At 40.9% G+C, this 16,227-nt stretch overlaps 1 protein-coding gene across 1 annotated transcript in view; it reads right to left on the bottom strand.

Annotated features, from left to right (window-relative positions):
* The window catches only part of Syt10 (synaptotagmin 10), a 72,865-nt gene extending 56,862 nt beyond the window's left edge, over positions 1–16,003 (bottom strand). Inside the window, exon 1 of the mRNA XM_048350990.1 lies at positions 15,856–16,003. Within this exon, the coding sequence (XP_048206947.1) occupies positions 15,856–16,003 (148 nt within the window). The remainder of the gene's footprint in view (positions 1–15,855) is intronic.
* Positions 16,004–16,227: the final 224 nt, after the last annotated feature.

Consider the following 16,227-nt stretch of genomic DNA (forward strand, 5'->3'; position numbering starts at 1 on the left):
GATAGACCCCTAGCAAATCTGACCAAAAAAGAAGGAACAACACTCAAATAAACAAGATCAGAGATGAAACAGGTAACACCACCACAGAAACAACCAAAATACAGAAGACAATAAGGGACAATTTTGCAAACCTTTATGCCAACAAATTCGAGAACTTGGAAGAAATGGATGATTTCCGAGAAAAAATTCATATCCCCAAACTCAAGCATGAAGATTTAAACCAACTAAACAGACCTATATCCAGTATTGAAAGAGAAACGGCAATAAGTGATCTCCCATCCAAGAAAAGCCCAGGTCCAGATGGATTCACTGCAGAATTCTACAAGGCCTTCAAAACAGAACTCACACCAATATTTCTCAAACTCTTCAATAAAATTGAAAGAGAGCATTCACTACCAGACACATTCTATGAAGCCAGTATAACCCTCATCCCCAAACAAGGCAGGGACTCATCAGTTAAAGAGGACTATAGACTGATTTCCCTGATGAACATAGATGCAAAAATGCTCAACAAAATTCTGGCCAATCAACTTCACCAGGTCATCAAAAAAAATCATACACCATGATCAAACTGGATTCATTGCATGGATGTAAAGTTGTTTCAATACACACAAGTAAATTAATGTAATCTACCACATCAACTGGAGCAATGTAAAGAACCACATGGTTATATCACTCGATGTGGAAAAAGTGTTTGATAAAATTCAGCACCCATTTACACTAAAAGCCCTGGAAAAACTGGGATTGCATGGAACATTCCTGAATATAATAAAGGCAGTTTGTGACAAACCAACAGCAAGCATAATTCTAAATGGCTCTAAAATCAGGAGCAAGACAGGGATGTCCACTCTTTCCCCTTCTCTTCAACATAGTACTAGAATTACTAGCCAGAGAAATTAGACAAGAAGAAAATATAAAGGGGAACCACATAGGAAAAGATGAAGGTAAACTTTCTCTCTTCTCAGATGACATGATCCTATACATAAAGAACCCCATAGACTCTACCCTCAAGCTACTAGACCTGATCCAAAACTTTGGCAAAGTTGCAGGATATAAAATAAACCCTCAAAAATCAATGGCCTTTCTCTATACTAACGACTTGAAGACTGAGGCTGAAATCTGGAAAGCAACTCCTTTTGCAATAGCACCCCAAAACATAAAATACCTAGGAATAACCTTAACCAAAGAAATGAAAAACCTCTATGATGAGAACTTTAAAAATATGAAAAATGAAATTAAGGCAGAACTAAGGAAATGGAAAAACCTCCCATGCTCCTGGATTGGGAGGATTAATATAATCTAAATGGCAATATTGCCAAAGGCTATCTACAAATTTAATGCAATACCCATTAATATCCCAACACCATTTTTTAATGAAATAGAGGAAGCAATCCAGAAATTCATATGGAACAATAAAAGACCTAGAATAGCAAAAACAATCCTAAGCAGAAAGAACAGTGCTGGAGGAATTACAATACCCACCTTCAAGCTGTATTATAAGGCTATAGTAATAAAAACAGCTTGGTATTGGCACCAGAACAGGCCCGAAGACCAATGGAACAGAATTGAAGACCCAGAAATGAACCCACAGAACTATGCCTATTTAGTCTTTGATAAAGGAGCTAAAAAAATAGTCTGGAAGAAAGATAGCCTCTTTAACAAATGGTGCTTGCAAAACTGGTTCAACACATGCAACAAACTAAAACTAGATCCTTATATATCACCCTGCACCAAAATCAATTCCAAATGGATCAAAGACCTCGAAATCAAAACAGACACCCTGAAAACACTAAAGGAAGGAGCAGGAGAAACACTTGGGCTCCTTGGCACAGGACGGAACTTCCTTAACTGAGACGCAGAAAGGCTACAAATCAAAGAATGTTTGGACAAATGGGACTGCATCAAACTGCAGAGCTTCTGCACGGCAAAGGACATAGCTCTCAAGATAAACAGAAAGCCCACAGATTGGGAGAAAATCTTTACTGGCCCTACAATGGACAAAGGCCTTATATCTAAAATATATGCAGAACTAAAAAAAACTACATTCCTCCAAAACAAAACTACAAAGAACTAATAGCCCCCTCATCAAGTGGGCTAAAGATTTAAAAAGAGACTTCTCTGATGAGGAAATGAGAATGGCCAAGAGACATATGAAAAAGTGCTGTACATCCCTGGCCATAAAGGAAATGCAAATCAAAACAACATTGAGATTCCATCCTACCCCAGTAAGAATGTCCTATATCAAGAAAACTAACAATAACAACTGTTGGAGGGGATGTGGCCAAAAGGAAACCCTACTTCATTGTTGGTGGGAATGTAAACTGGTTCAGCCATTCTGGAAAGCAGTATGGAGATTCCTCAGAAGGCTAAACATAGAGCTCCCCTATGACCCAGCAGCCCCACGTTTAGGTATCTATCCAAAAGACCACAAACAAAATCACATGAAAGCCACCAGCACAACAATGTTCATCGTAGCACTATTTGTCATAGCTAGAATCTGGAACCAACCCAGATGCCCCTCAGTAGATAAATGGATCAGGAAAATGTGGTGCATATACACAAAGGAATTTTATGCCTCTATCAGAAAGAATGACATTACCCCATTTGTAAGGAAATGGAAGGACTTGGAAAAAATTATACTAAGTGAAGTGAGCCAGACCCAAAGAAACATGGATTCTATGGTCTCCCTTATAGGGAATAATTAGCAGAGGTTTAGGCAACTCACAGCAGAAGATCACAGGAACCCAATAGCTATACCCTTATAAACACATAAGATGATGCTTAGTGAAATGAACTCCATGTTATGGAAATGGTTGTTATATCAGTGTTGTAACTACTTTCAACCTGCTATTTGTAACTGTAGCTTCTATTATTGATGATCTTCTTGTATCCCCTTCCTGTGGTTGTACCTATACTATCTCTGTATCTTTTCTGAGTATATTGGAAACTGTGTATACTGGTATTAGAACTAGGAAATTGAAAGGAATTCCAAAATTGAGAGACGTAGGGTAAAAAAAGACAAACAACTACAAAAGCAATACTTGCAAAACTGTTTGGTGTAAATGAATTGAACAATTCATGGGGGGGGGGGAAGAGAAAAGCGGGGGAGGGAGGAATGAGGGAGGAGGTAACAAACAGTACAAGAAATGTATCCAATGCCTAACGTATGAAACTGTAACCTCTCTGTACATCAGTTTGATAATAAAAATTAAAAAAAAAAAGAAAATGTAGGGTGCTTTGCTAACATTCAGAATTCTTTTGAACGTGGAGACTGCTAATCTGCCAGGTTTTAACATCTTCTTTTAAAAGCTAGAGCTTGTGGCTCACACCTATAATCCTAGCTACTCAGGAGGCTGAGATCAGAGGATCAAAGTTTGAAGCTAGCTTGTGAGGAGAAGTCTGTGAGATTTGTGTCTCCAAGTAACCAGCAACAAGCTAGAAGTGGCTCAAATGGTAGGATGCCAGTCTTGAGTGGGAAACGCTAAGGGACAATGCCCACCCAGGTCCTCCATTCAAGCCACAGCATTGGTACAAAAACAAAACATAAACAACATAAAATCTCATCTTTCTTAAGATGAAAACTTGGGTTCTCAGATCTCAGCCTCCTGAGTAGCCGATTTGAGGTATGAGCAACTGGCTCCTGGCTGTCACATGATTTCTGACACAGCCCCCTACATTGGGCAATTTTAATGACTATTCTCTCATGCTCAGATTTTTTTCAATTTCCAGATAATTAAATAGAATCCATTATATGTTATTCATCCTATTGTGTCTTGGTAAGATTATGACTTAATGAAATTTGCAGAAATTGGTTTAGGCTCTGGGATAATCAGGTTTAAAATTGCTCAAACTGGCTTGATTACATACATTTGCATAAAATTGCTGTACCTCTATTTATCTACTCTTCTGTGCCTTTGTCTGTTTCATTTTACCTTTAAAAATTGTTTCCTTCCCTTCCTTCCTTCTATTTCTTTCTTTTTTCTCTTTCTTGTTCTGGTCCTGGGGCTTGCACTGTCCCTGAGTTTTTTTTGCTCAAGGCTAGTTCTATACTACTTGAGCTACAGTTCCAGAGCCTTTGGTGGTTAATTGGACATAAAAGTCTCATGGACTGCCCTGCCTGGATCAGCTTCATCTGGTGATCCTCAGATCTCAGCCTCCTGAATAGCTAGGATTATTGGTGTGAATCACCTGTGCCTGGCTTCTTTTGAAAAGGTCAACACAGAAAGCTTCCTTGTCTGAACCCCAGACAGCTAGATGAAGAATATGGAGAAAAGGGGTGAAAGGAAACATCCCTTCATTTCCCAAGGTTCAGCCCCATCATCTGACATATCACTCTTGATAACAATCTGACTTCCTCGGTCAGACTTAGTTATGTGACCATGCCACAAAACCCAACTGAAAATAAGGTATCTTGTTGCTATGAATTAGAAGCTGAGGGAACACTGGGAGTCAGATAGCCAGTCTCTCTCTCATCTGTACAACTGATAAGTGTAAATAAGCAATCCACATATGAACTGCACTAATGCCCCTCTCTCTTTTTCTGTGCTAATGTTGAGGCTTGCTTGAAATTTTCCATTCAAGGCTTGTTCTGTACTTGAAACAGATCTTTACTTACAGGCCTTTTTTCGTGCTGTCTAATTTTCCTGGGGTGGCTTTGAACCTCCATCCTCAGGTATCAGCCTCCTGAGTAGTTAGGATTATAGGCAAGAGCCATAGGATGCCTGCCCAATAATAACTCTTACATATTCCATTTATTTCCCTGGAATGATAAAAGCTATTACGGTAATACCATATTTAATTGATTATAAAATGCATATTTTAAAACATCTTGCTTCTGGAATCAGAATGTATCTTAGGATTGATGGTTAATAACTGTTGCTAATAGCCAGGCTACAATGAAGTATAATTTTATTGTCAATGTGTGTGCTAAAGCAAATAATTCATATAAAAGTCATCTAATAGTCTACTGAGAAACTTGTGCACCCTTCACCTTGTTTTTTTTTTTCAAAATTTTATTATCAAACTGATGTACAGAGAGGTTACAGTTTCATACGTTAGGCATTGGATACATTTCTTGTACTGTTTGTTACCTTGTCCCTCATACCCCCCCTCCCCTTTTCCCTCCCCCCCCCCCGGAGGTGTTCAGTTCACTTACACCAAACAGTTTTGCAAGTATTGCTTTTGTAGTTGTTTGTCTTTTTTTTACCCTGTGTCTCTCAAATTTGGTATTCCCTTTCAATTTCCTACTTCCAATACCAGTATACACAGTTTCCAGTATACTCAGATAAGATTACAGAGATAGTGTAGGTACAACCACAGGAATCATCACAACACATCACAACATCATCACAACATCATCAATAATAGAAGCTACAGATACACATGGGACGTTGAAAGTAGTTACAACTGTGATATAACAATTGTTTCCATAACATGGAGTTCATTTCACTTAGCATCATCTTATGTGTTCATAAGGGTATAGCTATTGGGCCTTGTGATGCTCTGCTATGAGTTGCCTAAACCTGTACTAATTATTCCCAATAAGGGAGACCATAGAGTCCATGTTTCTTTGGGTCTGGCTCACTTCACTTAGTATAATTTTTTTCCAAGTCCTTCCATTTCCTTACAAATGGGACAATGTCATTCTTTCTGATAGAGGCATAAAACACCTTGTAAGTCAGGTTTCTGTTGGGAATTGGAGGGAAACAGGTGGATGAAATGTATTAGACAACACTTCCAACATTCATGACCTTAGAGCACAACACCCATGGCCTGTATTTTTTTTATGTACCCCCATAAAGCAAAATGCATCATTAACATTTGTGATAAAAGACTCTGATATTGAATGGAAACCAAAAGCCTCATCAATTCTGAGTAAAAAAATGAACTTACAAGTATAAGACTCAATGAAGCACTGGTGAGATCTAAGGATCATGGCTCAGAGACAACCTTCGAAGAAATGGTCCATGGGACTTTTATCTGCAACTTACCAGCAAAAGGCTGGAGGTGGAGCTGTGGCTCAAGTGGTAGAGCACCAGTTTTAGCAGGGCTGAGGGCTCAGAGTTCACTGAAGATAGGGGTGGTGGAAGAAAAATCAAACTCAGTCTTTCAGTTTTAAAGTTACTGGAACTATTTCTTTCACATTTTCCTTTATTATTATTTTATAAATGTTCATGACTTTAAAAAAATCTTTAAGTGTAAAATAAAATTTTCAGTAAGAATGAAATGAATACATCAGTCAGTGGTTCCTAATATTTTATTTGATTTTTTTGTACCAATCTTGAAGCTTGAACTCAAGGCCTGGGCACTGTCCCTGAGGTTTTATTTTACTCAAGGATGGCTCTCTAATGCTTGAGCCACAGCACCATTTCTGACTTTTTTGGTAGTTAATTAGAATAAGAGTCTAATGGACTTTCCTGCCTGGGCTGGTGTCAAACCTCAATTCTTAGATCTCAGCCTCCTGAGAAGCGAGTATTAAAGGCATGAGACACCAATGCCGGCAGTGGTTCCTAATTTATTTGATTGAATTCTCTTTATTTTCTTGGTGCTCCATATAATAATGGTGTATCATATGACCCTCACAGATACCAAAGTCTGTATCTTCTCTAACACCTTATAGGAAGTGATGCAGATTTCCATTTAACCAACACAACCCTCCCACATAGTCTGAATCATCCTCACATTACTACTACTATCTAATCAAAAGCAAAATCCACACAAACAGTTGTTAAGTTACATAGTTTAGAGAATAACAAGAAAATGTATCTGCACATGCTCATTACTAATGCAATTATTGTAAATACTTTCATTCACAGTTGACTGAATTCATTGACATGGAATCCCTGGACCCCTGGACATAAATACCCAACTCCTTATATGGAATACCCCCCCACACACACATACATACTTGCTCGCATGCACACATGCACACATTTTCTTGTAGCCTACCTGAGCCATATTAATTCCAGCTCTTCTGAAACATATGAACCTGCAAAACACCACAACTTCCCCCAGGAAAATTATCCCATTTGACAATAACATGACACTACCTTTTTTTAATGAAGGATTATCTTTCTAAACTTGGTCAGTATTGAGTATACCAAAATGAGGGAAACTAATAGTATATAAAATTAGCAATAAGAAAATAAAATTTATTAAACTTTAATAGTAATATCAGAAAGTACAATTTCTTTGACACTTTCACATTACTTGCACTTTGGAATTTTTTTTTTTTTGTACCAGCACTGGGGCTTGAACTCAGGGTCTAGACCTTCTCCCTTAGATTTTTCACTTAAGGCAGTGCTCCACCACTTTAGCCACAGCTCCACCTCTGGGTTTTTGGTGGTTAATAGGAGGTGTCTCGTGGACTTTTCTGCCAGGGTTGGCTTCTAACCTCAATCCTCAGATTTGAGCCTCCTGAATAGTTAGGATTATAGGCATGAGCCACAATGTGCAGTTCAGTTTTCTTTTACTGCTGCACATATAAATACAGATGGCCTCTGATAGGACCTTTGTGCTTTACAGTTCTTTTCTTTTTTTTTGGCCAGTCCTGGGGCTTGAAATCAGGGCCCGAGCACTGTCCCTGGCTTCTTTATGCACTCTGACAACTTGAGCCAAGGCTCAACTTCTGGCCTTTTTTTTTTTCTTTTCTATATAGTGGTGCTGAGGAATCGAACCTAAGGCTTCATGTATATGAAGCAAGCACCCTCTTGCCACTAGGCCATATTCCCAGCTCCTGTGCTTTACAGTTCTGTAATGTACATAGTACATGGTGTATTCTGAAGCTTGAATGTTCACCTTTTCTTGAGCTAGTAATATGTGGTAGCATACTCACTTGCAATGCCCAATTAGAGGCTAAAGTGAGAGAGCACATTTAAGACTAAGATAACATTGATATTAATGCTCAGTGCATTAGGTGCACTCAGTACATTTTAAACTCTGTGTGTGTGTGTGTGTGTGCACGCGCATGTGTGTGCACGTGCACCAGTCCTGGGGCTTGAACTCAGGGCCTGGGCACTGTCCCTGAGCCTTTTGTGCCCAAGGCTAATGCGCTACCACCTGAGCCATACCTCCATTTCTGGAATTTTGCTGGCTAACTGGAGTGAAGAATCTCACACTTTTCTGTCCAGGCTGGCTTCAAACCTTGATCCTCAAATCTTAGCCTCCTGAGTAACTAGGATTACAGGTGTAAGTCACTGGTGTCCAGCCATTTTGGACTTATGATTGGTTTATGAGCATGTAACCCCACTGCCAATCAAGGAGAATCTGCATGAATCAGATATTCCCACCATCCAAGAATTTCAGTCAACCCAGAACATTCATTCTAGAACACAAATTTAGTTATGGACTCACAATTACCTCTAATCCTACTCTAAGGAAATCATTGGATGTTCATATTGTGTTCAGTTGCTTTGGTGGATGGTGCTCATCAAATTCCTGTTTTTAGCCAGGAACCAGTAGTTCACGCCTGCTACACAGGAGGCTGAGATCTAAGGATTACAGTTTGAAGCCAGCCTAGGAAATAAAGTCTGTGAGACTCTCATCTCCAATTACTACCAAAAAAATCTGGAAATAGAGTTGTGGCTCAAGTGGTAGAGAGCTAGCCTTGAGCAAGAAAGGTCAAGGACAACATCCAGGGCTTGAGTTCAAGCCTGATGACCAGCAGAAGGAAAAACAAAATTCTAGTTTCTAAATAATCAAGTGCTTTACTTCCTATCATTTTCATAAATTATTATTTTTTTAGTGTGTGCCAATACTGGGTTTGAACTCAGGTCCAGAGCACTATCCTTTAGCTTTCTTCATTCAAGGCTAGTACTCTAAGACTAGAGCCACAGCTCTAGTTCTGGCATTTTGCTGGTTAAATGGAGATAAGAGTTTCACAGACTTTATTTCCCAGGCTGGCTTGGCACCTTGCTTCTCAGATCTCAGCCTCCTGAGTAGCTAGTATTACAGGAGTGAGCTACAAGTACCTGATATAAACTAAATATTTTGTGTGCATTTCTAGCTAGGATATTGTATTAGACACTACAGACACAAAAGATTCAAGTGTATGTCATTAGTTGCACGAGGCATTTGGAGGTTATTAAGCAGATCTATTATTTTATAAAAAAAAACAAGAGTCATTTTATTCATTCATTCAACCAATATTTATTGATCCTCTAGTATGTGTCAGATTTTTCTAGGCACATGAATATAAAACAGTAAACAATAGCCTGTCTTGAAGAGTCTACATTTTGGTGACATCATTAGGAGAATAAACATAGATCAGGAAAAAAAAATCTCATTTCACTTTTTGCTGTTGGTCATGGAGCTTGAACTTAGGACCTGGGCACTGTCCCTAAGCTCTTTTGCTCAAGGCTAGTTCTCTACCACTTTGAGCCACAGCGCCACTTCCAGTTTTCTGATGGTTAATTGGAGGTAGTCTCAAAGACTTTCTTGCCTGGGCTGGCTTCAAACAGTGATCTCAGATATTATCCTCCTGAGTAGCTAGGATTATAGGAGTAAGCCACCAGCACACAACTTTTTAAAATACAAATAATTGTTATTGCCATGGAATATTCCACTAAATATTTGTGGTGATGTTTGTTTTCTACCAAAATTTTGTTTTAAAACTAGTCAATGGGTGCAGGTGCATCTCCACAAATGATTATTTTCTGTGAAAGCAAAATTACAATGATGATTAAATTTGAAAGGAAATGTAATTTGAATAAAATAGACAGCTTAGTTCATAACCGATCTCAGAAATCTCACCCTCATAAATGAAATATCTATCTTTGATTTGTCCCAAGAATAATAAAACAGGGTTGAGGGCCATTCTCTCTCTCTCTCTCTCTCTCTCTCTCTCTCTCTCTCTCTCTCTCTCTCTCTCTCCCTCTCTCTCTCTTAGACACACACACACACACACACACACACACACACACACACACACACACACACACCAGTAATGGAGCTTGATCTTAGGGCCTCATGTTCTCATTTTAGCTTTTCCATCCAAGGCTGGTATTCTACTACTTCAGCTATAACTCCACTTCTGGATTTTGATGGTTAATTGGAGATAAAAGTCTTACAGACTTTTCTTCCCTGGCAGGCTTTGAACTATAATCCTTAGATCTCAGCCTCCTGAGTTGTTAGGATGGTAGGCATGAGCTATCAGAGTTGCTCATACTTCTAATTCTAGCTACTCAGGAGGTACAGATGCAAAGGACTGCAATTTGAGGCCAACTTGGGCTCAGTGTTTGGGAGACTCCATCTTAAAGTGAAGTACGATGTTGTGCCCTTATCATCCCAGCTGTGGATGACAGCATCGACAGGAGAATTACTGTGCAGGGAGTCTGGGCAACAACTAAGACCTTAACTCAAAAATAACCAGAAGACAAATCACTGTAGACACGGCTGGTGTTGTGTGGCACTCTCCTAGTTATGATAAGCCCTGGCTTCCAAACCCTAGGTTCCAGCCAGGAGCAAAGCAACCAAGTAAAAGGATGGTGGACTGAGTTCAAGCCCTGGTGCTACTTCAAAACTTCAGGACTGCCAAAGAAAAGAAAGAGGAAAATAGCTATTCAAGAGGCTAAGATCTGAGGATCCTGGTTCTAAGGCATCCCGGCCAAGAAAACTTTTTTGAGACTCTTATCTCCAATTAACCACTAAAAAAAACAAAACAAAAACAAACAAACAAAAAACAACTGAAAGTGGCGCTGTGCTAGAGCACTAGCTCTGAGCATTAAAGCTCAGAAACAGTGCCCAGCTCCTCAGTTCAAGGCAGAGAACAAGCACAAAATGAGAGAGAGGTGGGGGTGAGGGAGGGAGGGAAAGAGGGAAGAAGGAAAGAAGCAAGGAAGGAAGGCTGAAAGAGAGAGAGAGAGAGAGAGAGAAAGAGAGAAAAAAGGAAGAAAGAAAAGATTAAGACCTTCCCAAAAAAAGTCTCTAGTATTTCCAAAAATACCTACACCTGTGAATGAAGGAAAGTAGATGCTTGCTGAGATTTGGGCCTTTGAGGAGAATAACCCAGTTAATTGATCTTTGGAGTATATGTGAATTAGGGTAGTATACTAACTTAAAAATTGGGAGACAAGGATGTTAAATATAGAAGTTAACCATTTCTCACTGTGGTGAGAGTGTTTTGGAGTAAAATGATACATTCTTTTGTTGGTGGGTATATTTATTGAACTTATTATGGTTTACTTACTCTTTTTCAGGCTTGCAATACTCAAGAGGAAAAGGTGTACATGCATGTGTCTAAAGTGTAAATTCTTCAGACCATTGTTAAGATGTCTACAAACCAGAGTCATGATAATACAAAACTGCTAACTAAGGCTCACACTTGTAATCATAGCTACTCAGGAGGCTAAGATCTGGGTATTGCAGTTTGAACCCAGCCTGGACAGAAAAGTCTGTGAGACATTTATCTTCAAATAACCAGAAGTAGAGTTGTGGCTCAAGTGAGCACTAGCCTTGAGCTGAAGAGCTCAGGGACCCCTGAGTTCAAGCCTCAGGACTTTAGTTCAAGCCTCAGAACTCTTTCTCTCACACACACACATACACACAAAGATAGTTCAATTAATTGAATTATTAATTATTAATCTGCTTATTGTTTGAAAAGGAAAACATATAAGGTACTCCAATTCCATGTAAGCACTTAGCAGTAGACTCAAAGTGCCTTGATTTCAGAGAAAAATAATAATGCTGCCTAAAAAATGTTACTTAGAAACTGATGAATATATATGAATATACATATAAATATATTCATTTCTGGTCAGTTTTTAATAGATGCTTAAATATTCAACAAGTTCAGGAATCTATGTTGCTTGTAAGAGAGATCTCACAAAAATCGCAGCTAATCAAACTAACAAGTTCACAGTCACATAAGCATTTAATTCATGAGTGTCTTAATTTTGCATTTTTTGTACAATTCCAATTTGGAGCTAAATATTATAAAATAAAAATTAAGCTGGGGGCTAGTGGCTCACATCTGTAATCCTAGGTACTCAGGAGGCTGAGATTTAAGGATCTCAATTCAAAGCCAGGCAGGAAAGTCTGTGAGACTTTTTCCTCCAGTTAACCACCAAGAAAGCCATAAGTAGAGCTGTGGCTCAAGTGGTGGAGTGGCAACCTTGAGCAAAAGTGCTCAGGGAGAGTGCTCAGGCCCCCACAAAAAATACACAAGATGAACTTTCAAGTATACTGGTAATATTGATATCTATAATGGCTCTAAAGAACTATTCCAAAAGTATAGATTAATTGATACTGGCAGCTGTGATCTAAGTTGTCACTAATTTTACTAAAATATGAGATTGGTCAAGTTTGTTGGGAGACCATCCATGGCAACACTTGTATTATTTTCCACTGCTACTGTAATGGTACAAGATATATCAGTGGTTGCTCTTGATTGACATGGAAAAAACCTGTAGGCAAAGCTGGTATACTCCCATCGCTTTCAAATACTGTGGAATGTCTGCAGTCAGGATTACCTGTCCCTCTTTCTTCCTCTCTCTAGGTGAAGAAATCTCTTAGAAAATCATGCAGTTTCAATGTTTGTGATTGCCACTGCAATAAGGTTAGAATAGAAAGCACTACCTGGAATGTACTGATTACTTTCAAAGTGAATAGGCACTGTGCCATTACAGAGCATAGAGGTACTAATAAAGTAGTTTTCATTAGGCAATGAGTCCAAGGATCAACAAATGAAAGTATTGTCCTTAGGAGGCTATAATATAAAGGGTCCCAAGTACACAGGTAGAAGAAAATTGACTTTACAGAATAATGTGTTGCTGAGTGACTCATTGATATAATTAAACTTTCAGCAAACAATCTTTGAATCTACTTCATAGATACCTACTAATATTTGTAGACTTTTTATAGATCAAAATAGTTGCTTTCTATCTGTTGTGTAATTTGCCAATGGACAATATAGAGAGATTCTGTTCATCTTGGTAGCTCATAAACAACCTAGTAGAGTATCTTAGTGATAGGCATTTAATATAGCTAATATATATGTTTATGTATTAAATCAAAGACTCCACTTCTGTAGCTTATATTTCCCCTGAGGGGAGAAAAATACACATACAATTGCTTTAGGTTCATTTTCCCCCTCTAATGTAAGTCCAAAATGAATCAGGACTAGAACTGCTTCTCTCTCTCTCTCTCTCTCTCTCTCTCTCTCTCTGTGTGTGTGTGTGTGTGTGTGTGTGTGTGTGTGTGTGTGTGTGTACGTGCGCCAATATTGGTGCTTGAACTCAGTGCCTTAAGCTCTCCCCTTGGTTTTTCACTTAAGGCTTGTGCTCTACCATTGAGCCACACCTCTACTTCCTGGTTTGGGGTGGTTATTTAAGATAATTATGAGTCACATAGACTTTCCTGTTCAGGCTAACTTCAAATCTTGATCTTTAAGATCTCAGGTAGGATTACAGGCATGAGCCACCCTATAGCTGCTTCTTATGGTGCTTTGGAAAAGCTCTGAATCCTTCCTGAGCTTGTTTTAACCTTCATCTTACATAGCCATCCATTGTAGAGTGACTTAGAAATGAGCACTATTACCAGCTATTGAGACTTAAGAAGTCACTATTTCTGTGTGATCAGGAGAGGGAAAGAATCAGACATTTTATTCATAGCATCAATTGTTAGATAACACAGCCCAGGCTATTACACTAAAATCATCTCATTTATTCCCTGTGCCACCTGCTTAGAGTCTCAGCTTAAGCATTCCATATCACTTAAGAGCTCATCTGGGACTGCCTAGAGGTCATCAATGTTTTGGTCTTTACCTCCTGATTAGCAATCTCACACATGACATGCTCGTTTAGGACATTCACTTCATGTTATTGGGGATTCATTTACTCATAGGACTTCTAATGCCACCTGAAAAGACAGAAATGATTCTCAGCTGTGTCTACACACACACACACACACACACACACACACACACACACACACACACATCCATCATTCCAGCACACTGAAGCAGCGACATTTTATTTTCCTCCAGTATCCAAACAACAGCACCCTAGGCTCAGCCAACTGCTGACAGAAGCGCCATTCTTGGATCCTATTTCATCACCAGAGAATTTCATCCCAAACGCTACAGATAGTCTATGCATTTGTGTGTAAAGCTAAATTGAGTCACTCTCCCCTCTTCTTAATCTTGGATTCTGAGAGTGGGTGAGAAGGCAGGAGACGTATACATACTATGTGTGCCCTTCTTTCTACCTCCCCAGCACCCTGGGTTTTTTCTGATCCCAGGCTCTCTGTATCTGAGCTTGGCAGTCCAGCTCTTACCTGTTGCCTTGGCGACCCTCAACCTCTAAAGGGTGCCAAAGTACAGCCAGCAACGCAAAGGGAAAGGAAACAACACACACACCGTACATGACCACACTGTGTTGATAAATCTCCAAAGTAGTGGTTGTCTCTCAAAGAAACAAGTGACCTGTGTCCCGTGTCCACTGTCCACGGGAGCAGCTTTAAAGGTTGACGAAACCCACCACTGTCTGGGTCATTAAAATCCTTTTTCCTAAAGCTTGACCTTAATGGTGGCTGTGATTCTCTCTGTACCCCACACGGGAGAGAAATCTGTCACCTGAAAGATGTTCCCATTTCCAGATCTATCTTCCTTCCTTCCTTCCTTCCTTCCTTCCTTCCTTCCTTCCTTCCTTCCTTCCTTCCTTCCTTCCTTCCTTCCTTCCTTCCTTCCTTCCTTCCTTCCTTCCTTCCTTGTTCCCCCCTCCTTCCCTCCCCCACCTCTCTGTCTGTCTCACTCTGCCTCCCAGTCTCTTGTCTCTCTCCCCTCCTTTCTCTCTCTTAACTCCCATCTCCAGGTTTCTGACAGGGGGCTTCTTCCTCCTTCCACCCTTCCTAATATTCTTTCAAGTTCTGGAAGGGGCAGGGAGAGTTCCTGTGTTTTTTTTTGGGGGGGGGATGGTGGGGTGAGGGTTATGGGAACAAGTGAGGAATTGCTTGGCTTCTGACCCTCTCATCCACTTCTTCTCTAGGTGGCCTAGGTCTTAAACAGGAGATCCATACTCCCTGCTCTCATAAACCGCTTTCGTTAAATGGGGAGAAAAAATTCAATACATAACCTAAAGATTAAGAAAAGTGAGGGAAGGGGAGGAGTAGGAGGGGTGGGTGAGAAGGTTAAAAACTATTTTGATGACTCCTTTGTATAACTACTTAAAGAAAGTAAAAATATTAAAAAAAATCCCCACTCTTCGTCATCAGATACCAAAATGCGGTATTAACTTGCTCTGTGAACTTCCAAGAGCTCGACAGGTTGTAGCTGAAAGTTCCCCCAAATGAAGATCCTTTCTGCAATCCCAAAGCCAAGGCAACCCCCTATCTCCCAGGGTTCTAGGCATGCACCTAGATTCCAGATTCCCAGATCGCCCCCCACCCCAAGTCCCTTTCCGTAGGTACAGCCGGTGATGGGGACCCCATGACCCTTAGATAAGCCTGGAGCAGCACAAAGCCAGGAGCCCTGGGAGTGCTGCCGCTGGGCTCCTGGCTTGGGGACCCAGAGGTGGGGGATGTAGGCAGACACTGGGGGTTGGGGGGAGAGAGAGAGGAGAGAGGGAGAGAGAGGAGAAATAGAAAGAGAGAGGAGAGAGAGACAGAGAGACAGAGAGAGAGAGAAAGAGACAGAGAGAAAGATACAGAGAGACAGACAGAGACAGAGAGACAGAGAGACAGAGGCTGGAAGGCTACCTGCCCCGGGAGAAGGCAGGCAGGTACAGAAGAAAAGCCCATACCTTCCCCCAACACCCCAAGGCACCCAGCGGCTGAGGGGCGCGGGAGGAAGGATGGAGGGCGGGGGAGGTGGGAAGGTTGCGTCCCCCTCCCGCTTCAGTGCGCCCGCGGGGTCGCGGTCACCTGTGCTGGGCGCGCCCTGGCCGCGGTCCGGGGGGAAGATGCCCGAGCACTTCTCCGACTCCACCTGGCCCGCGAAGCACAGCTCCGTGACGATATGCAGCGCCTTCTGGCACAGGCTGCTCACGCCGTCCTCTTTGCGGAAACTCATCGCTGCCTCCTCTTCTTCTCCTTGGGTGGCGTCTCCTTTCCCCCCACTCTCGCGGCTCTCGGTCTCCGTCTCTCTGACCTCTGGGCTGTCACCACGCACTTACCCTAAGCCATAGCCAACCCCGCGGCTCCTCGGAGGACTCCGGGATTGATCTCAGTGGCGATTGGCCGGATCTGGCAACTCTTTAGGAGCAGGGAGGCGACCCCATGGTGGGTGCAGAGGGT

The sequence above is a fragment of the Perognathus longimembris genome, chromosome 1, assembly GCF_023159225.1.
Source record: "Perognathus longimembris pacificus isolate PPM17 chromosome 1, ASM2315922v1, whole genome shotgun sequence".
Classification (NCBI taxonomy): domain Eukaryota; kingdom Metazoa; phylum Chordata; class Mammalia; order Rodentia; family Heteromyidae; genus Perognathus; species Perognathus longimembris.